Source organism: Sebastes fasciatus, chromosome 4 (assembly GCF_043250625.1).
Source record: "Sebastes fasciatus isolate fSebFas1 chromosome 4, fSebFas1.pri, whole genome shotgun sequence".
Lineage (NCBI taxonomy): Eukaryota > Metazoa > Chordata > Actinopteri > Perciformes > Sebastidae > Sebastes > Sebastes fasciatus.
The window spans coordinates 17,456,881-17,480,768 of NC_133798.1; the positions used below are offsets into that span (position 1 = coordinate 17,456,881).

General features: G+C 42.8%; 1 protein-coding gene across 2 annotated transcripts in view; it reads right to left on the reverse strand.

Annotated features, from left to right (window-relative positions):
- Nucleotides 1–23,888, reverse strand: part of LOC141765972 (PDZ domain-containing RING finger protein 4-like) — a 144,662-nt gene that overhangs the window by 55,134 nt on the left and 65,640 nt on the right. Inside the window, exon 1 of one of the 2 annotated variants that reach the window (XM_074632357.1) lies at nucleotides 4,200–4,410. The exons of the other annotated variant lie outside the window; for it this stretch is intronic. Within the exon in view, the coding sequence (XP_074488458.1) occupies nucleotides 4,200–4,268 (69 nt within the window). The 5' untranslated portion in view covers nucleotides 4,269–4,410. Of the gene's footprint in view, nucleotides 1–4,199; nucleotides 4,411–23,888 lie in introns of those variants that run through there. 2 annotated transcript variants of the gene reach the window in all.

Genomic DNA, 23,888 nt, shown 5'->3' on the forward strand with positions numbered 1-23,888 from the left:
CTAATTAGCCCCAAAAAAGCCACACATCACTGGGCTTCAGCGGTGCACACACAATGTGTGACACTCACGAGGGGGAGCTCACGGACACAATGGGAATTACAAAGCTCTGCCAGATCACAGAGCGAATCAACTACAGTATGTTATTGTGTGCAAAAAATGGCCCGAACAGCAGCAGCAGCAGCAGCAGCAGCAGCAGCAGCAGCCTGGTAAAGAACGCAAGCTGGAAGAGTCGGGTAGAGTGAGAGCCGCTGAACCTCGGGTCAACGGGTTCAACAAGGTTTCATCCTTGTTGACCAAAAATGAGAAAGACCTTTCTACTTCTTCAGCTCCGCACAGAGGACAATCACTAGAAGGTTAACTGGAGTGGAATCCAGCAGAGAGCAGGCTGGAGCAAAGGTCGAAATAAATGTAATCAAAGATGATGAGAGATCAGAGGAAGCAAAAAAAGAGAAAGAATGATGCACAAGGGATGCTCAGTAGTAAGTATAAAAATAGATGTTCCGATACCAATTTTTCCTTCCCGATACCGATTCCGATACCTGATAGGCGGTATCGGCCGAAACGGAGTACCAATCCGATACCAGCGTGATAAATATAAGTGGAATTTATCTTGTCGTTGGACTGCGGTTTGTCCTTTTTTCCCCCTTTGCCTTGGTGAAGTCGCCGTGCTCTTTCACGTGATGTGTCTTCAAATGTTTTATAAGATTGCTGGTGTTGAAATTGGCAACACTACTGCCACCCCTCGAAACAGAAACCTTAAATACTTTACATATCGCTGTTTTACTTGTTGGGTTTTCCACTGTGAAATATTGCCAAATGGCTGACATTTTTCTCGCTCTGAATACCGTTACACTCGCCACTAGCAACACACTGTTGTTGTTTGCTATAGTCACGGTACAAACTACCTGCAATCGGTTCTTCTTCGCTGCTCTAAAACAGTAGTTGCCGGTGGCAGCCATGATACATCCATGGCGACAGCACAACAGTGATGCAAGCCCCCAGGAAGAGCGCTGGTCGTTGATGCCAATTTCCGTAGTGGCCAAACGGTGGTACTACAACTTCTGTGTCCGTCACGCCAATGGACCCTACAAGACTTTTCTTCATAGACTTACATTGGGAAAGAGACGTCTGTAACTCAGCAGATAATTTTTTTGGAGGTAAATCAACTTCCCAGTATGAACACTTGAATAGCCCTTATTTAAACCATTAGGTCCTAAAAGTTGTAAAATGCACTAATAGCCAAATCCAGAGTTATTTCACTTCCTCCGCTCATGTGAATGAGACCCAGATCAAGGCTGGAGCAAGGGCTGGGAGGCGGAGTTAGTAAGCCGTGACGACAGCGTGACGGCTGTGACCCCGTGACCGACTCATGTGACTGACCGAGCAGACACTACTGCTCCTGCTCTGTGGGCCAAATGGATACGGAAGATCGCCGGAAGATCCGGATACTTTTCCATTCGGAAGTCGAGCCATTTTGGTTTCATGCGCCACCAAAAAAACTTTCATAGGAATGAACGGGAGCCCGCCTACATTGCTGTATCCAGTTCTCTTTATACATCCATGCAGTGAAGGCTGCTGGTTTTTAATAACAATATCATAAATTATTATATCAGATTGGTGCATAGACTGGCGTGCTCACCGACACCTGATTCCAAATTTTGGGCAGTATCGGAACAACCCTATATAAAAATATGAAAGTGGGAGTATGGAAAGTGAGAGAAAGAGCAAGTCTACAGGGAGATTCCTGTGTCCTCTTGTCCAGGCAAGAAAGCTGCTACAATAAATAAAAAATGTCAGCACTGTGAGATAGCTTTGCAGTTCCAGCAGAGAAAGGTGAGCACATTTCCATGCAGAACACTCGCGGCCGAGAGAACAGAGAGAAAGAGGGAACGGAGGGAGAGTGAGGGCGCCGGATAGTCATAAATCTCCCACAGCTAGTGGGGTCAGGCAGACGGGGAGAGTGTCAAAATTGTTTCAGAGTGTGAAGGCAAGGGGAGGAAGGTGGCTAAACCAACCACTGTGAATGACTCCGGCTCCTCGAATCAAACCTGCCGCAGGGCCGGTCAGTCACGCTGTGACACCGGCAAACCGCTTCTGCCTCATTTGCATACACCCGTTCACCGACTCTGCATAATCACAAGAGAAGAGTGGCGAGTGTGTGCGTGTATGTCTAGGTGTGTGTGTTTCCTGGATAGCAGAGACAGGAGAGAAAAGACAGAGCAAGGAGGAGTGAGAGTGAGCAAGCTGGACAGATGAGACAATATAGGAGAAAGAGGATTAGGATGCCGGCCGGTGTGAGCGCAGCTTCCTGCTGTCACAACACACACTCCTCCTGACCACAAAGACACGGTGACACACTTCTATAGCTGCAGGGAGAGCTCTGCTACCTGGAGGAGACTCTCTTTCCTCCCAGTCTGTCTTCCCTCCCTTTTTATTTCTGCCTGATGTGTTGCTGTTTTTATGCATTTGCTGTGCCGTTGCAGAGGGTGTACTGCTTGTTTTGTTGTCTCTGCGGACGTGTGAGAGTGTGCACGAGTATGTGCATGCAAGACTGTGAGAAGAGGGGGTTTTCTGTGATTTACATGTTTTTTATTGATAAAACTAAACCCAAAAGTCTACTTCTCTTCCTCCCTCTCCATCTTTTCTCCTCTTTTCCCCGCAGTAGTGAGGTTTCACCTCTTTGCTCCTTCCCTTAATTTCTCTTTTACCCTCTCTCCTCCCTAGCCCGCTCTCTAACAACTATCTTTAACGGCTTACTCTCTATTCCCACCCCAGCCTTTATCTTCCATGCTCTACATCCTCCCAGCCTTCCCTCCCACAGTGGTGATCAGCAAGTAGGTGCTGATATTGCAGCTCCCGCCTGAACCGGCTCAGTATATCAGTGGGTGGACAGACATGCCAGAGAGCCTCCTGTCAACAGTGAGTGTGCCCTGGAGACTGGCCCACTTGGCGGATCCTGAGCCCCTCTGCTAAACCGCGAGGAAAAGGAGTCAACGCCGTTTCTTAACAACTGGTGCGGAGAGAGGCGCAAAAGCCGAGATAAGCACCGAGACAGCACTATTTTTATGGTCCTCGTGAGGAGAGGCAAGGCAGGCACTCCGGTGGCTACCTATTCATCCTTCATGGTCCCTGGGCAATTCTGTCTGTCTGCTAATATTAAACACACCATTAGTGAATGCAACCTCCTTTAGTGCTGATCTAGAAGCTTCTCCCATCATTCCTGCAGTACCAAAATATGATGGACAACATCCACCGCCAGAGTTTGGCACAGTCTCAAGTTGAGGTGAAAGCTACAGGCAGCAGTGGTTAACCCAAAGCTAGTTTACCTCCCCCCACTTCCTCTCATCCCGTCTTTTCACAAGGGTAAGGAGACACATTTCACGTCTAATTAATGCACAGGATGGTTGTATAAAACGGCTAATGAGGCTGTGATCACAGTGGCGTGAAGGCAGCTAGGCGCTACTGGAAGGAGGGGGGGGTGGTGAGTACTACTTCACTTCCAGGAGACACTGAGCTTCACAGTTATTAGCCTGTCACAGGAAGAGGGCTGATGGAGAGACTGGAGGTGGCTGTTTATCTCTTCTGCTTACCCACAACCTCTAGACGTTGCCCTCTGCCTATTTGTCTGTTAACTCGCTAAATGGACAGAATTAATTATACATAGAAAAGCAAGAATTTCTCCGAAAAATGCATGATTATCCTGCAGTTGCGTCAGAAGTCAAACTGAAACTGTAAGAGTTGCATGTTGCGTTTGTGTGCTGAGATCAACACCATTAAGACCAAGTGCTCTCTAAGAAGTCCAAGAATCTGCTGAACTGTCTCACAGTGAAAACTTTTAACGAAATTATGCTCAGTGACACGTTCTGAACATCACCCAAGGACTCACAAATAGGCACAAATACATCATGTGAAATATTCTTCATGCACTCAGGTGCTACTATTTGATGAATTGGCTGCACACTAGCTGCTCTCTAAGCAAGTGCTCATTACTCAAAACACATCTGCTGGTGAGCAAGAAGCATCTCTCTCTCCATGCCTCACTTTCATTTAGAGTATTAACCTCTAAAACAAGGAACCTTTTTACAAAACAAGCAGCAGCAGCAGCCGTTACTGCTCTCAGCACAGCAGCACGCACAATGCATCACACACAACAAAACACACACACAATCGATGCCAGAGTCAGCCGTGCCTCCGCTCACCTGTGCAATCTCATACAGCAGCTTGTAGTGTTCCTCTCGCTTCTGTAAAGTGCACAGATTGCAGCCCATTATAGTCGTCGTGGAAACGCCAGGCGTCCAATTCTCCCCGAGTAGTGGCGGTGGTGGTGCTGGTGGTACGGACACAGGGGGTCACCCTCCACACCGGAGCGCTGGTTCTCATCAGTCACTCCTTAAAGCAGGCATCTCTTTCAGGCATCCCATTCACACACAGACGTCAGCTCAAAGGGAACAGAGAGCTCCAGCTGAGTCTAACAGATGAGGGGTTCAGATGTGGCAGCAGCTTCAGCAGTGGTACAAGTAGCAGCATCAGCCGGTGTGTCTCCTCTCTCCTCTGTTTCACAGACTCACACACACACACATGCACACACTCGCATGCCTGGAGTTGTGACTCTCGCTGGCTGAGACACTCCCCCCTTTTTCCTCCTCGGTTGTCGGCGCACATGACCACGCCGATACCAGCTCATGAATAATGAGGAGGTGGACGTTGATATTCATGAGGGAGGCGGGAGCAGGGAGGGGACGGACAGAGAGGGAGGAGTGCATGAGAGCCGGAGCGCCGGTTCATTAAAACTGAGGCACAGTTATACAATAAGCTCCTTTGTGTGAGCAGCGCCTGTGAGGTAGACAGGCAGATATCTGTAAGGTACTGTAGATAGGCAGGGCTGGCTGTGAGCAGAGGGGCTTCTCTAAATCTTACGGGTAACCTACGTACCTGCATCTGAGGCTATTCACTCAGTGTTCATCTGTTTCACGAGTGGAGGATGTGTTGATATACAGTATAGTGTTTATTTCTGAAGGAAATACGGAACCACATTGATTCAGGAGAAATCAAGCAGAACTATGGCAACGGGTTTAGTACTGAAATAATTAGTAAATCAATCATTAGTTGAACAATTTTGATAATCAATAATTGCCCGAAGCATTAATAAGCACAAATGGATGACATTTTCATGGTTACCAGCCGCTCCAATGTGAGGATTTGCTGCTTTTCTCGGTTTTGAACTGTTGGTCAGCAAATTTAAGACTTCACCTTTGGCATTTTGCATTATTTTGGGATATTCTATAGACTAAACAATACATTTATTGATAAAAGTGATTAACAGACCAATCATTATTGAAATTAATTATAAATTGGAGCCCCATGTAGGTTTCCTCATTGCTTATATTTTTATAAAATAACCGTCAACTATTTCAACAATCGTTGGGGTATTTTTTTTTAAGCAAAATTGTGTATTTTTTCAGATTTTGCTGCTTTTCTGTGTATTATGTGATAATAAACGTAATATCTTTAGTCTTGAAATGTTGCAGTTGAAATGATTTAGTTGTTTGAAATAGTAATTATCAGTAGTCTATACTAAGTCAAGTCATTATGCAGGTTTTTTTTAATTACTCAAACTCAAGTGTAAGTGTACTACACCAAACAAGCATTAGTTAACATTACGTTAGTATATACAATACCTATTCTACTTAACCCATGACCACATAACTACGTAGTCAAAGACTTACTTTACTTACTTATTTAAGGCAATCGGTTTGCATTCTTTTTTAAGGTTAACCAATTACAATTAGTAGTAAACAAAACGAGCAATTTGGTGACATCATCTTGGGCCCTAGGTAATTGTGATGGCCATTTTTTTTACTGTTTTCTTACAATTTATAGACCAAACAACTAATTGATTAATTGAGAAAATAACTTGCAGAGTAATTGTATTATCTTACAATTAAAAGATGAGAGATTGAGCATTATAAATCACCACAATACCATGTATAGTATTTCTGGAGTAATGGACCTCAACGTTGCAGTGCCCGACTATCTTGAAAGTGAAATATGAATTGACACCGGCTGGCATACTATAAGAGGAAACACAATTTACTGCATATTTATAAGTGAGTAGACACTACAGGTGTCACTGATGACGGGAGTCCTCGCAGCAAATTGGCAATCAGCGAAGCCAGAGACTTCAGAGACGATACATCAACCACTGCCTTCCCTCAAACTGTGATAATTGTGACACAATAGACCTTGGCTATTGTCTCTGCCATGGAACCCCCGTTCACTAGCAGGAAGCTTCACTAACGAGCAATAATTGTTAACAAATTGGCCTCCAAGCCAACGGCGGGGCTCGCTGTGCAGAATACAGCTAAGAGTAGATGAGCGCTCATCAGCTGGCTACTGGGCATCCCACCCCGGGGGACTCCATAATCCGATTTTCTGGGCTTTAATTTTGCTGCACTGCCTGGAGGCAAGCCAAACACACACACGCGTATTTCATACAGCACCATTATGGTTAAAACCATCCACCATCCTTCCTCTTCCTCTCTGCCGCCCAAACCGTCCTCGCAACCATCCGCTCCTCATCCTGAAGAAGCCACAAGGAGTGAGTTTTCTGCAGTTGCCAGGCAATATCAAATCCATGAAGGGCTGTTCACTAAAGTGTCAATTTGACATCAAAGGGTCTTGTTGGGAGACTGGGGAGCGGGGGCATAATATTGCATTTGATGAACAGGGGTGCTATGTTTGCTTGCGGTACAATGGACTGTGAAGGAAATGTGAGTCAGAGGCAGTCTTCTGAAATTGCGACTGAAAGCTATGAAGCGCTTGTGAGCGAGAAGGACTACCCGTCTCGTTGTCAGTAGTCAGCACAGATGGAAAACCATCAAGGGTCGAATACAATGTCCTCCCTGCATAGAAAGCCAAATATTAGACCCAGAATGTGCTGACGGTACCCAATCCGATATCAGTACACGTGAAGACGTGTACTGAAGGTCTGGATGACCATCACTCTGTGGTGTTGCACCCGCTGACCCCTTAAGGTTAAGACGCTCATCGGTCACCCAAATGGTCTTTCTCATCATCAGTGCAGCAAGACTGATACAGTAGCTTCTGCCTGCGGTCAAGCAGCGCCTCTCGATGGGACATGCAGAGTGAAGGATGCTCTTTAAAGAGTGCATTAAGACTGATAAAAGCTCTCCCGAGGTGCTTTATGGCCGCAAGTTTTACATTGTGACAGGGTGAATTTACCTGAGACTGCATTTCCAATGCAACCTCAGGGCAAGATTGGCACATTATAGATACATTTAGTAAAACCATTTACTTTCTGACAAGGTGAAGTGGTGCTGGATGTATAATTTGTCTCTTTGCCCATCCCTGGTAGACGTTTTATGCGATCAATATAAGAAACTTGCTCAATAAATTGTTTTGTTTAACATTTATATGGAAAATGAAAGCAGCTAAAGAGTATATTTCATAAGATGAGCACTGACTCCGTCTCATTCTCATGTCCTTTCTACTTCTCCGCTGTCCTTTCCTACTGTCCAGCGGTCGTTCATCATCCGGTCTGCCCTTTGCCTGCTCGGGTAGAAACAGGCCCTCAATCGTGTTCATTCTCTCAGTTAATGGGCCTCACATCGCTGGGCATGGAGAAGCGATTTGTCCTCACCGTGATGGGTGTATTTTGAGGTTTCTTCAATTGCATTTTTGACAAACTGATATTTGAGCTCACCTTAAAACCCGGAGGTACAACCTTCAGCCAAGTGTGCAATGTAGGTATATGGTTGAGTTGTAAACCCTTCGTGCCCACAGACATCCCTGCCTAATGCTCACACAGAGTTTTTCTCTCTCCGTCTCCGACACACAACGACAAAACGAGCAACGAAAACTCAACTAATCAAGACGCTGCCAGTGTGGAATATGAAGTCACAATCAGTACCCTCAAACTGTATTTGTATCGATTTCTTGTCCCGGGATAAATACCGCCGTCCGTCACTCAGCGGAGCACACAAGTTGGATCAATTCAATATTCCGCTGCATCTGGTTCAACGACCTGACACGCATCCCATCTGAATGACTTTTAAAGTGGGTGAAACACGGAGCGTATTTTTCATTTCCACTCTGACAGCAACTTTTCAAGACGATCTCGGCTGCCAATCACCACTATTGTCAGGGAAGCTCCCGGCAGCGGCTTAGGTGAAAAAAGACGCTCGTCATCTAAGAAGCTGATATTTCACAAATATGAGATGAGTATTATTAAATCTCATGAAGCTTAGATTTGGGGCAGAAAAGAGGGGGATCAGCGGAAGAGATGTCTGTATTCCAACACTTGAGTGAGCTTATGGTAACCTTGACAACAAACAAGAGAGCATCTTAACATAGCTGGCGATTTAATAAGAAGCGGTTATTGCTGTGATTACTTGTCCGTGGCAATGTCTGTCAGGAATATCAAGTGTCCCCACAGTGCTTAATACATAAACAGGTTTATTAGGCCGGCTCTGACACACCAGGTGGGTGGAAATCTCCGCGGTGTGAGCGCTGAAGATTGAAATCCTGCTCACGTGAGAGGAGAGCCGTGGGGATCCGAGAGTGGTTTGTGATGTGACGGCGCGTGGCTCAGATCTGATCGAAGCACTGCCGCTGCAAAGCAGCCGCTCCTCCTGGGTATCCATGTGACCTGATTTGGGAGTAATTAAATGAGGCCCTTTTGTGAATGAATCATCGCCGCCGCTGACTCCTCTGGTGACAGCTTTGACGGGAGTTGGTCCAGCGCCGCACGCTCGAAGGCACAGGTGGGTGCTTCAAAGCCAGCGTGGCAAGACCGTGGGAAGCCAACCAAAACAGCTTCCTCAATGACAATACATTATTAAAAAGGCTTGAATCTTTAATTCATGTGGGAACATGACCACCATGGATAAAAATAGCAAATTGTTGGCCACACGTGCAATGTTGCTGTTCAAGCAATCAACATAATGGCAGTCTAATTCATAGCCTGAAAAGCTATTTAAACTGATATTTCTACCCACACAAAGTGGCTTTATTTTCAAATCATGCAAATTACACTGATTAATTATGAATTGCTGGGTTATTTGTTTACCCTGTGATTACGTTTAGCTATTAATAAGACCGCATTATGTATCTACTAGCTAATAACCTGTGATGAGATATCCGTAACGTAGACATTTTTTAGGAGCAAAGATCAAAACCCCCTTTCCTCGTTTCTCATAAATTAGCGGTGACATGTACAGGAGAGGTAAAATCTAACAAAGCATAGCTTGCTTGACATTCTTATGAAAGTCATCTTCGTTTTGCAGTTAATGAGCCTCTTCACCCAGACATCACACCACCTTCGAGTTTCCACACACAAAGAGGCACATGACACACTGTGCACGCATCTCGCAGCGCAGGCATCCTACATGGAATCTGCTTAACCCTGATCCCCCCCCGTCTGCATGGAGATAAAACAACATCAGACAGGAAGCTCCGGCTTCTCACTGTCTGGTTGTGAAACTGCTGAGGAAGTGACATATGCCAAGCTTTCGGTTTACTCAGGAGGAAAAAAAGTAAAAGAGTAGAATGAAAATTGTCCGTATGTAGGATCAGGATCAAATACAAGTCAGAGTGTTGCAGCTATGAGTGCCGTCTACACAGATACAGAGATTGTGTTTGCGTCTGGGTGAAATATGCATAATGGGTTGACACTGTACAACACTGTACACTGTGAGACAACAGCAGTATGAGATTTTTCAATACAGTTTATATCGTCATAACTATTCCTTTAATATCTCTGGTGGCCAGTTCAGGCAATGCTATAAATCAGTAAGCAGTACTGTTTAATGGCAACTATGGGTTTACAGGATTTGTACATCAATGTGATAAAGGACTATATGATTTTTCTGGAATTATTTTGCAGGATAAGCCAAAAGCAGACTTCCTGATCTGTGCATCTATCAACAGTTTCTTGCACTTCCATAAAGTTCTCACAACAAACAGATAAAAAAAAGTGATCAAAATCAAAGCATCACAGGATGAGGTATCCACGTTTAGTCCCTAGTATGGGTCAAGCTCATCGTCCATACATAAGAAGTGGACGTAGTCACCCTGATGTCACCCATTGGTTTGTGGACTGCCGTTTTGAAGCCTCAAGTTCGGCCTTTTGGCCATCGCCATCTTGGTTTTTGGCAGTCACCATCTTTTTTTTGCAACCAGGAGTGACACAAGAGGGTGTAGCTAAGTACAACTGAACACTGAATAAGATATTTTTAAGTGACCAAAATGGTACAATTAACTTTCATGAACTGAAAACAGACTGTGAAAGGGTTAAAGCTCTAAGATTAAATCACAGACCACACCGTGGTAGCGACCTGTCAATCACAAGGTAGCCACGCCCTAAAGCATCCCCTGCTTTATGGTCCATTTGACTCTAAATGGGACCATAATTTACTAAATGACCATCATGCTGTATTGAAGAAGACTTGAAACTAGCAATTGAGACCATAAACTCATGTTTACAATGTTTACTGAGGTAATAAATCAAGTGAGAAGTAGGCTCATTTTCTCATAGACTTCTATACAATCAGACTTCTTTTTGCAACCAGAGGAGTCGCCCCCTGCTGACTGTTAGAAAGAATGCAAGTTTAAGGCACTTCAGCATTGGCTTCACTTTTCGGTTGCCCACTGGTAGAGCTCCAAAAGTGCTCCCATAATGCAAAATCCTCAAGCGAAAAAAAGACACCCACATACTGAATAGACGCTCCCAAAAAAGACAATTTATTTACTACAATAAAGCGTTCGTCAGGAAACACTCAACATGTGACCAAGAAAGTCCGTATAAAGACCTGATTCAACCAAGGTGTGAATTCCAGGTCGAGCCAATCAATTACGTCAATAAGTACACATGAAACTATTTACAATATGGACAACATGAAACTCTGAGATATCAATTCCATATCAATCACTACGGTGTAACCAAATATTTAAATCCCTGAGAGCATAGACCACAGAGGGGTAACGTTTGGAGCCAGATATAATATCTTTATGAATAAAAGCCTGAATTGTATTTATGTTTTTTTTTCAAGACTTGTACTTTAAACGTCACCCACTCCCACTGACTGCTGCTATGCAATTAGACATTTACGACACTATCTGTAGTACTGAAACAGAGCGGAGGAGATAGACAGAAGGACAGAACATTTCGGTTTCTTAGCCTGCTAGCTTTTTGTGGAGAGAGAGAGAGAGCTTCATGTCGCAAACAGCTGTTTCTACGCCTCCCCCTGCTGATCTTTGACAAAGAATTGTTCATAAGTCTGCTAGTGCTACGTTCTTATATGAGTGCTCTAAACAGCAACCTTATGTTGTTGTAATTTAGCCTTTCTTATTGCATGGTTAAATCAATTTTATTTTATGAAAAATATGCCTCCCTCCCAATAACGTCTTATCATTAGACCCTCCCTGCCTGGTAAATGCCCTTTGAGTGTTACCAGCCCCTTTAATTGAATTCTCGAGCAGCTGCATCAGTATCCCGATATAAAATGACACGTAGCACCATTATTTTATCCATAACACCCACCCTTAATTGGAATAACATTTTCCTTACAGTTTAGCTGTGCACTTTTCTTGGCGGCATGTCAGAAATGCCTATCATAAGTATGTTTTTGGTGAATGAGTAATAAGCACTACATCAGTTTAAACATGTAAGACTAGTGACCTTTTCATAGAGGAAACAGTTTGACGCTTTAAGCTGCAGCAGAAGAGGGGAATAACTGGAGCGGTGAGTGAAAGACAAGACGTTCCCGCTACTCTCTCTGCTTGACACTTCGGCCTGCTCTCATATTCATTCAACCCCAGGCTGGAGAGTGTGTAGCCCGCACTAACTGCTGCCGTGAAAACACTCACAACCACATGACACCATGACCCCGACACCACCCGCGTGGCAGGACACCCTCAGGACATCCTGCGCTACTGCTGCACCAGCTTCCCTGCAGTTCTGGGGGAAACGGAGGTGAAAACGTTGGCTCCCGTATATTTAGCCTCGATGGCTGTTAAGATTCCCCCTGCCACCCCGTGATGAATAGGAATCATTTCAGATGCATAAAGCACTCGAGCAGAGCTGTGAAGCATGCGCCGTATATCTGTAGATCTAACAGAGACACATTAGGGGTGCATAGGTCTGCCTGCTCTTGTTGCCTGAGGTGTTTAATGATATTTGCGGCTGAATACAATCCCTCCGTGTGCAGGGCTCCACCCTTTTATTATATTATCTGACATACAGTAACAAGACCAGAGAGATCCCCCGCTGTATAAACCTCCACTGGGCATTGAAAGGATTACAAAGCCACCCGATTGAGACGACACCGAAGAAGAAAAGAAAGAAATAATAAATACTAAAGACATATGGTGATAAATTCAGAGTTCCTAGGTGTAGTTTCAGATAGACCTGCTGAGATAGGAAATCTAATCTGTGTTTCCATCTTCAAGGAGGGCATGAGTGGAGCAGACAGTGGAGCAGCTACTTTACATCTTAGTGTTCAGAAAAAATAGCAAAAACTCACTGAATTGCCTTTTTAATAGCTTTTCTGTATATTAAATTTCAATAGCTGATGGATCCAGACATTTTTCATGTTTTAATTAGTCAAATCGATTAAAATATTTAATCACGATTAATTGCATGATTGTCCATGATTAATCACAAATTAATCGCACATTTCTTTATCTGTTCAAAATGTACCTTAAAAGGGAGATTTGTCAAGTATTTAATACTCTGATGTATGGAGGACCGAGACAGCTGGAAGCTCCGGTGGAAAGCCCATCTGAGGACGACCCAATGATATCAATTCCAATAGTTGTATTATCACTCTTTTACATCCACTGCTATTGATTTTTGTTATTAGTCCTACTTGTATTAGTTATTACAGCTGCTGTGCTATTATTGTGCGCTCTCTCTCTCTTTCTCTCTCCCCCCCTACCCCCCAACAACCGGTCGTGGCAGATGGCCGCCCACCCAGAGCCCGGTTCTGCTCTAGGTTTCTACCCGCTAAACGGGGAGTTTTTCCTGGCCACAGCGTGCTCCGGTGCAATGCTCTTGGTGGGATCTCTTGATGGGTCTCTAAACTATAGAGTACAGTCTAAAACCTGCTCTATATGTAAAACGTCTTGAGATAACTTCTGTTATGATTTCACACTATATAAAAATAAATTGAATTGAACTCTTAACATGGGCAAATATGCTTGCTTTATGCAAATATATGTATATATTTATTACTGGAAATCAATTAACAACACAAAACAATGACAAATACTGTCCAGAAACCCTCACAGGTACTGCATTTAGCATAAAAAATATGCTCAAATCATAACATGGAAAACTGCAGCCCAACAGGCAACAACAGCTGTCAGTGTGTCAGTGTGCTGACTTGACTATGACTTGCCCCAAACTGCATGTGATTATCATAAAGTGGGCATGTCTGTAAAGGGGAGACTCGTGGGTACCCATAGAACCCATTTTCATTCACATATCTTGAGGTCAGAGGTCAAGGGACCCCTTTGAAAAAGGCCATGACAGTTTTTCCTCGCCAAAATTTAGTGCAAGTTTGGAGCGTTATTTAGCCTCCTTTGCGATAAGCTTGTATGAAAAGGTTGTTACCAGTGGAATAATTACGTTTTTTTATAGTTTCATATGATGTATCTTCACTCTAGCTTTAAACTGAGCCTACTACAACCTAAAAATCGCAAGTTGCTTTAATGCGCTAAATTAGTGGTGTTAAAACGAATTTGCGTTAACGCCGTATTATTGCGTTAACTTTGACAGCCCTAGTTTTAATATTTGAAACACATGTTTAAGAGCAAGTAAAGAGGGTTAATCAATTTGTGTATTGTCACGGAAGCTCAAGGTGGCAATTCTCACTGACAACAAGAAGCAAACATGTACAACAGGCAGGTCATTGATTTCAGACTCTGCCCACTGCTGGCTGAGCACTCGTCAATACGCAGTCAATACACCTTTGATTGTGGATGAGAGTTTTGTGCTCCTGAAGAGAGAAAGCAGATCTATAGAGACAATCAGCTCAGAGGGCAAACGGGTTAGATTCAAACCTGTTCTGCTCCATCTATTCAACTCTTATGCTGATTCTAGCATAAACAGAAAAACCTGCAATCTCTTATTGTGTCCTACGCGAGGCCTTTTGAGGCAATGTCGCCAACAGGTCATCTCATTTCAGGGACACAATACCAGCGTCCTCATGTTCTTTCCCAATGTCATGTTCAAACAAGGTTACATAAAGCACATCCAGCAAAGGTTTGAAGGATGGGTCAAACACTGTCAAGCATGCATTTGAGCAACCTTAAAGCTACAACAGTGGATCAAATGACTATTTGTGATGTGAAAGACAAACTCACAGAAGAGTAGCAACTAACTGCAGCTCTATGGGTCTCTACTTCGCCTTTTAGCTTGTTCTTTTGGTTTTTCCAGACTGAAAACTTTCATGAAGCCATATATCTTTCTCAGGAGTTGGTAGAGCCCAAAACAGAGCTAAAAAAGAAAATGAATATTGGATTTACATTCATCAGGGAGCCAAAAACACGACTCCAACTGAATGCTAATGTTGCTCAGCTTAGCCATAAAAACATTATACGGTGATTAGCGCTGGGCGATATGGCCAAAATCTTCTGGATATATCACGGTATAGGTCATTTCATATCTCTATAACTATATACAGTATATAGCATGTTGTCTGGAAATTCAATAAATAAATAGTCTTTTCTAATTAAATACCTGACAAATGGAAAAGTACTGATTACTGATTTTCTAATTTTAAGAACTTGAGTGCAAAATGAACATAACCGGTTTAAGCGACATTATAGAGCAGAAATAAATGTAGGTCCTAGCCTATATCGCAATAACAAATAAACAATATAGAAAAATATATACAATAGACTTTTATTGTTTTAAATGATATATATCGTCACATTTGCCCAGGCCTAACGGTGATATATGTCACATGTGTTTTCAGCTTGTCCCGCTGCCCCCAAGTGGACAAAAACTAGAATTACCGCCTCGCGGTTGTATGCCTCCGCCAACCAGTCAAGTTGCAGTTTACATCCATGTCTGTCCAAAATGTCATTACTTCATGATTTTATCATGTTTAACATTTGTGTGAAATTGTCATAATTATCAAAAACGTGTTTTGTGAGGTCACAGTGACCTTGGACCAGCAAATCTAATCAGTTCATTCATGAGTCCAAGTGGACGTTTGTGCCAAATCAGAAGAAATTCACTCAAGGCCATGGCTGTCGCCAGCGGGGAGGTATAATAACAATTAATGCAGCTTTAACATATATCCAGTCAGCCAGCGGACACTAGGTGTGTGGATATTATATGGTGTACAGCTTGATTTCAGTCATAGTTTCAAGGTGACAAAGTGGAAAAAAAAAATAATTGAAATCTGTTTCGTGAGTTTCTGGCAGCAAGATTGGATCCTAAAAGTTACATGTTGATGGAAAAGATTAAATACAGAAAACGCAGACATCTCCCGCTGAACAGTCATTTTATTTTCAATCTGTAGTTTTAAAGTAATAGCGCAATCTGCCATGCACATTGGTAATATGACCTTGGTATTAAGGTTTACTAAAATCAACTGATGTAATTGCTCCATGCTCCAAAGCAGCGAGGCAAAAATAATGAGATTTAGAAAAGTTGAAAAACAAACAAAGTACATCTCAATCCAGTCAGACATTTGTGTTTGCTCTACATCAGCGCAGCAACGGGCCGCCACTGGCACCCTTTATGTACTCTATAATTTCTGTTGTGATGGGCTTGTCCATTGTGCTCCTCCAAGCGCCTGGTGGGTGCACAAACACACCTCCATTTCCTATATGCGTTTTTTTTGGTGAATTCTATTCCTTGCCGTGCCGGGTGAGGAGAAAGTCATCGGTGCGCCCGAGGATCAGCTTAAAACCTTCACCTAAACTGCAATGCTCCAGAATGAGAATGGTGACTGATCCGGTGGTAATAACAACAGACCTGCAGATGGATCACACGCGTGTTTTTCCACACACAGATTAGTTTGGAATTATGATGATACCCAGGGGGCAGGAATCTTATTTTCTGTCCTCCTGATAAGAAAACGAGAGCAGACGACAACCAAAAGGAAAGAGAGGGAGATGTGTGATTTAACATGCTGTGCTGCATGCTGGTGTGTTGGCACTCCAATTTAGGGGACAGGATCAGATAGTGTCTGATGGGTAGCGTTTCAATGTTGTCTACGACAAATACAGCTTCATGTCCTGTAGCACAATAGAGTCTGTTGCGTTTGCATCCATTTGGCAAATCATAAAACCATCTTTAATTACATGTGCTGTTATTCCAAAACATACATAACACATCTGGATAAGTGTGTGTGTAGTTGTGAGTAACATCTGTTGGATGGACCACACACATGTATTCCTTTCTTGTTCAAAACTTAAAAACTATCAAGGTAAGTGGTTTTACACAATGTCCCTTTACAGCCTCGTCCCTTTGTTGCTATTGTTGGAGTTAACTTTGAGGTCCTAACAGCAGTTAGAGCAGATGCTGTTGCATTTACTGCCTTTGCAAGAGTCCTAATCCCCTTCCTTCCTTCCTTCCTTCCTTCCTTCCTTCCTTCCTTCCTTCCCTCCCTCCCTCGTAGCTCAAACATCCCATTTCTTTTTTACGCTTGGAAAAAAATTAAATACAGCCAGAACATTTTATAAAATGGGAATGGGAGTTTATTTTATGTAAATTTATATTTTATTTATATGTTTTACTATTTATTTAAAGTGTAATCTAGAAGAGTTGGGATCAGTGGGCAATCTCCGGTTCTGAAATGTAAAGCCAATGCAGAAGTGCCGATGTTTGAAGAACACACACATGCACTTCATTCATTTTTGCTTTGAACCAAGTCATTGTGGTTCATCTCCGTTTGAGGAGACTGACAATTTGACGAGTATGAGTATAATTATTTTTTTTAAAGAAGGATGTCCACAAAAGACAAAGCAAAAAAACTATTTCACAAACAACTGAAATGTCTGATTGTTTCCCCCTCTGTTATCTGACAGAAAAAATCCAAGTCTATACGCATTTTTATCTTGATCTAAGAATACTAGAAAATGAGGAAAATATTTCACACGGTTATAAGATTGACAATCAGAATATCAAATTGAGACCAGACACGGTTACTTCTCCCATTCATACACCGTGAAAAACACTAAATTAGTTTGTGTCTGTTAAAAATGTTGTCATAGAGCGTCCTCAATTACACCTGATCTTGGAGGTTATCAAGTAAAATATAAATGTCCCTGTTGATTTGCACACTTGGACCCAGAAACGAATAAATAAACAGGTCGCTGTTGCTGTCAGTCTCCCCAGCGCTCTATATCCCAAAGGATAGCCATTGATTTTCCAGTTATAATCAACACCAAAATTATTGAATGTCAGATGATAAAGTGTTGGGGTCCACAGGCACTTCTCCACGATGAGTTTTCTGAAAATGGTCGTATCACCATGGCAACCTCGTCTGTTTGACGGAGCTTATGACAAAGAACTCTTCTGCACAGATTCATCTTGAAAACCTCTTTCTGCTGGAGGCACACCGGTCCACACACACAGAGAGCCATTCAGTATTTGACTGTCTGAATGACCTGACCTTTAATCAATGGGACACGATAAGAAAGTTTCATATCCAAGCAGAATTTAAAATCCTCAGAAAAGATTTGCAGTTACACATTTGGTACAACCGCTGAAGCATCAAAACATTTCACACAAAAGCATCGATCAGGACGGACAAACCAGGGTCAACAAGCGATAAAAATCCGAGCTCTACGTCCACACTGCGGACAAAAACTACTGCATAATCATGTAAGGGCCGTATTTCTTTGTAGCGGCCATCTAATGAGATTATACATCTTGGACGTGGTGTTTTATTGATTCGTCTGTTGTTATGCTTGATTGACCTCGTATAGCTGCGGGCCATCCTCACCACTCATGTGGGACAACAAATCTGCTGTGACCCTGAACCGAAGCATCACAGGACTTCACACCCTCATACAAATATGTCTTCTGTCCGGTGGAGAAATCCGCTCAGCGTATATTGTTGATCAGATATCGAACCTAAACAAGGGACCCCATCAGGTCTACAGCGACACACGAGGGGATAACGGGCTATGTATCCCTTGATAAACGTCTGTCAGGGCGGGGGAATGTGAGAGGCGTGATCGCCGAGCTCATCGTTTAAAAGAGTCCATCTCAAGGTTTTGGGTCAACGCAGGTCAACGCTCCCCCTGTTTGCTTTGGTGAAGAGAAGGTCGGAGTGCGCTCTCCTGTGCCAAAGACACTGTTAATACACAGGAGATAAATTAACAGTCCCCTCCAGCAGCCTTCTGGGAATAGTTTCCGCCTCACAGCACACAGCAGATTAAAGCAAAGGGGAACAATATTCACAAATCAGCCAATGGTTATGAGGAAAGAGGCAACACTATCTGTCAGAGGGCTCTCCGTCCTCACGAAGCAATCCTCAATGAGCTCACAGCAATCTCTCTGGTCACGGTAACCACTGCTGTCTAGATTTTACCCACTGGATATGCTGATAGGGTCCCATTCCTTCTTTCAGGGGACATTACGCATGTGACAATGCAGGCGAGAAGGTTCCCTATGCCACCAAATCACACTAATAACAAGGAAGTGTTCCTGTGGAAATATATTGTTCCTACATATTACCCATTAAATTATAGTAATGTGTATATATGCGACATATTGATCAATGTAGCATCATTTGAATTTCAGATCATTGTTTGTTCATATCGGCCCCAAATAAAGAAAATGTTTTATTTTTGGTGATTACATTTGAAAGCATGGGGTGCATGTTATTCATACATTTACATATATATTCCAAAGGGCAGATGTTTTCTTTGAATTCAGTGAGTACAAGTGTGTTTTATTAGGATAGTGTGGTATTATAGTATGGGTTGTTCAAACATCTATCCGTCCAACTTCTCTGTCTCTGCTAAAGTTAGTCAGCCCCACAGGTGCCCAGTAAACCCAGTTTAACCCACAGGAGTTTTTCTGATGGCTCATATTACTTCATGTTGCTGCCACAGAAGAAATAAGTAATGAGTGTACCGACATCTTTCTGCAGAAAGAGACAAGCAGAGAATAGGACAGACAGAGACATTCATCTGTCAAGTGGCCAAGAAATGTGGTGTCACTGAATGTCATATTAAAAGGTGATGAGCCCAAACAGAGTCAGAGAAAACCTTTCTGAAAACCTCCAAGAGATTGACGGGGAGTGAATATGTGACAGAAATAAAAAAAAGAAGCCAAGAATTCATCTTACAAGTCACACTCAAAACTTGCATAAGCTGTACACGTACAATTTATGTGTTATAGGAAGTATAAAATATGTCATGAAGCCTGTTTTATTATAAAAAATGTACATATGTGTTTCAGGTCCTCACATCCAACAAAAAGCAGGACAAAGTCGCTACATGAAACACTGCCATATCAAGCAGTGTGCCAGTCAGGAGTGGGGCTGTTTACATTGTGTTTCAACCTAAAGCATTAGGTTAATTAGTGTATGTGTGTAGAGCTGAAACAATTAGTATATTAATCCATTAGTAAATCGACAGAAAATTAAGCAACGTTTTTGATAGTCAAGTAATTGTTTAAGTCATTTTTCAAGGAAAAATGCCAAATGCTCTCAGGGCCCAGCTTCTTAAAGGAACAGTGCGTAACATTTCGAGGATCTATTAGCAGAAATTGAATACAATATTCACAAATATGTGTTCTTTAGTGTATAATCAAATGAAACTAAGAATCATTGTGTTTCAGCTTAGACTGAGCCCTTCATAGCTACATAGGGAACGGGTCCTCTTCAGAGTCCTCCATGTTGCTCTGCCATGTTTCTACAGTAGCCCAGAATGGACAAACTAAACACTGGCTCTAGAGAGAGCCTTTCACTTTTTACGTTACCTGTAGTAACGTGTATCTTAGTTCTCCGACGCTCTTGTGAAACTGTGGTAACGTGAGCCGCAGGGGGCTAAACCGTGGTACCGCCAGCCGCCGTCTGACTTCCATTGCTCCTAAAGTAGTGTTATTATGGTAAGGATGGCCTCTGAGCGAAAGAAGAAGGGCGTTACCATGTTTTTGCTCTTGGCGGCTCACGTTACGGAGTCTTTGAAAGGGAGGAGTAAGCAGAGGGGTTCTCAGTTGGTTGCAAACTGCAACCACACCACTAGCTGCCCCATATCCTAAACAATGTACCTTTAAAATATGAGGTTTTGCATCTTTTCCATGTTTTGTAAATTTAATATTTGGGGTTTTGGACTGTTGATCTAACATAACAAGCAATTTCAAGATATCTCCTAGGGCTCTGGGAAATGACGACAGGTATTTTTCACTAATGTCTTTGAATTTATGGAATAAACAATTAATCAGGAAAATATTTAACATAATCAATTAGAAAAACAATTGTTAGTTGCAGTCCTATATGTGTGTCTACATGTATATGTATAAAGGATTGAATGGAAACATACTAAATATAGCAGAATATGAAAATCTTCTCAATATGTACATGCTACATTCCTGTTTACACCTCTGTGTACATATACTTATTATTACCCATTATGCATATACATACTACATCCTGTTTACATTCAGTTTATCCATTTGGAATACTGTCTTCCACAAATTTACATTTACATTACTTATATTTATGTATGTTTATATTTAGGGCACATATTTGAACTTGCACTGTTTTATGTCTTTGATTCTCATTTTTCTTTTACTTGTGTGATTTTCCTCATTGTTGAGGGGTACCTGAGACTCAAGATTTTCATTGCCAACGACTACTCCGTTTGTATTGTTGTGTCTATGATGAATAAAGAAGCTTGAAACTTAAATTAATGATGGTCAGTGTCTTATTCTACTGGCATGCTAACAGCAACACTGTTGAACCACACCACAGTATTTTTCACATTAAATCTAAGTAATTCATGTTGTGCGTTTACTTGCCTCCTTGGCTAAGAAATCCACATCCAGCTCGGTGTTCAGTCTTTTATAATGAACCTCATTATAAGGTACATTTCCTGTATATAACATGGGGACCCTGATCTTTAAAAGCACAACAGCAGTAGACTATACACGGCTCCCTTGGTGATTCTGTAGAGGAGCATCCTTGCCCCTTCCCTCACCCTGCTCTGCTCCCCACATCATAAAACTGCTGTTAGCTAATACTGTGTGTTTAATTCCTCGTTGCGGAGCTCACCTCAGGGTGCCCCTGCCAAACCCTTCCTGCAGGAGATTTACAGTCAGCCATTTTGTGGACTAATTGCCCAGTCCTGGAGCAGGGAGGTCAGCCATAGCCAACACGCGGGGAGCCGGCTCACGCACCTGCTACAAGTCGAGCCAGGCAGAGGGCAAACTCCTCAAACAGCAGGAGGACACACCACCACACCGGGAGTCTCCTTGAGTTGTCTGGAATAAGGTCTGTCGGATGCAATCGCTCGCACTGCTCTCCGTTGTTTTGGAGATAAACAAGTGCCAAATCGTTCTTTTCCCACCGACTGTACGTTGCGGGACCATAAATCAAAGTCAGATAAGAGGCGGATGTGTGATGGTGGAGATAGATCTGCTGCATGCTCTCCTTGATATGGATCTAATCTCTTCACTTTGGATCATATTTGTGATTCATCTTCTCCCTCTCCCCCATCATCATCATCATCATCATCAGCCTCCTGTCTTCCTGCATAACCTCCCACCAATCTCCGTTTGATTGGAAACATGAACAACCGAGCCAGTCTGCCACTCACGTCTCCTCTCACATTAACATTTCCAGCAGATCACGCAGGTATTATTACATCTAGTTGTCCACCTCATTGACTCCTCTTATTGGCGCTGAAGAGTTAACATATCAGTCCACTCCTCTCCATCTACTACATGGACTGGAGTGGGTTTCTGCAGATTAACTGACAGCTAAGCACAGTTTTGCCTTTTGTCTGGTCATTTTTAATAGCTCTTAATGACTATCTATTAAAGGCTACTACAGACACAATGCTATTCTGAGCACTCTCCCTTTATTAGCATCAGCTGACACCCCCATCATTCAGTGGTTCCCTTGACTTTATCACTGCCGGTGGCCCTTCCATCTATCTAATTAGCCACAATTTACTAATCACACAGGTCACTTTCCCAGAGCCATGCGCCCTCCATCAGTGAGCAGGGACAAAGGCTCGTTAACGTAGGCCTCCCCACCCACCGTTGACCCTGAGAGGTACAAAACAGGGATTCCTCAGGTCAATTTAGAATCAAGAGCCATAAGATATGCAGAGGTACTGCCAACGTGCTGCAATCGAGGCAGGTATAATGGCGCCAAGCCAAAGATACAACAATCTAAAACAAGACCGGGTGGTGAAAATAGACCTTCTGTTTTCCCGAGGCTCAAAAAAGAGAAGCATTATATAAATCACCGGCTGCGAAGTTTGTCGAGAGCTACAACCTGCAAAGTGAGAGAGGAAGGGACGGGAGAGGGGGGACGGGAAAACAATTTCAAGTTTCATTTTACAAGAGGAGGTGGAGAAAATCGATAGGCTGAATGTTGGCTTATTGCCAACTTGCTGAGGGAAAAATGAGAAGATAACCAACAGCAGCAGGTTGGTTTTTTTTCTCTTACACCACACAGCAGCGCAGGATATTACATCACAAACACAACAACAATGTCCAGTCGAGCAGCGCTCCAACACACACACTCATTTATAGCTGGTGGAGGGAGACGGAGAGGCTCATATCAGAGATGCTAGATCGTACAAATAGCACTGGTTTTCCTTGTTTTAGAGAATCCTCTGCATGTTACCGGTGTTTGTTCCAATTATGCTGCAATATCCACCTTTCTGACGGTTTAGAACAATACAATTTCCAAAAGGTACCTCTGATTTTGTTGGTTGAAAAGTAAAAGTAATGATTAAGTAACAACTACAGCTTTTGATTGTTTTTGAAGTTTTCAAGGAAAAGCGACATGACAAACATTCACTGGTTTAAGCTTCTCAAATGTGACGTTTCCCTGAGCCCAACATATTGCTTTGGCCAATATTCTTGGATGGCTTTAGCTTGTCAAAGATATATCAGTATCAGTGCAAAGTAAACAGTCTGGTCCAAAACTACAGTTCAGAAATTCCAAAGATATGAGTGGAGTTCCAGATGTTGACATATAATAATGGTTGAAAAAGCGTGCATTGCACAGACAGAAACAAAAGACTACTGGTAAATAAAGGATAAATTAGCTAGTTTAATTGTCACCTACTTAAGTTTTATTATAGTTCTGTACAGTTTTTTATTATTCTTACTAGATTTTATGGGGTACACTTTTAAAATATTATTTTTGTATTTTATTTTTGTTTATTTTTCAACTATAAAATGTCCCACATGATGCATATCTTGGTCACAAGTCTTTAAAGGTGTTAAACATGGGATTGGGAGCATTTCTATTGCCTCTCAATGGCTCTCAACATGGCGACGGCAAACCGCAGCTCACAGCTTACGGTGCTAACAGCGCTAAACAGTTCAAACAACGGCGAATGTGCTGACTCAGATAACAGTGCTAACCTGAGGGGGAACTGGAGGGCGGGTGAGTCGCTTCCACAAAGGACACCGACGGTCGGGACGGCGTTATCAGATGTAACTGCCATATGAGAGCAGTGCAGAGCAGCGGCCATGAGCTAGCCAGTGGGGCACGCTCACATGTATGAACATGCACTAAAAGCACGCCCGGCCGGCCCGGCGATGTCAACTAAACACAGAGAAGCTCTGATTACAACATACACAGAGGGAGAGTGACTTCATTCTCTGCTCAGGTAGACATTACTCCTCTATATCTTGACATAGACAATGGTTG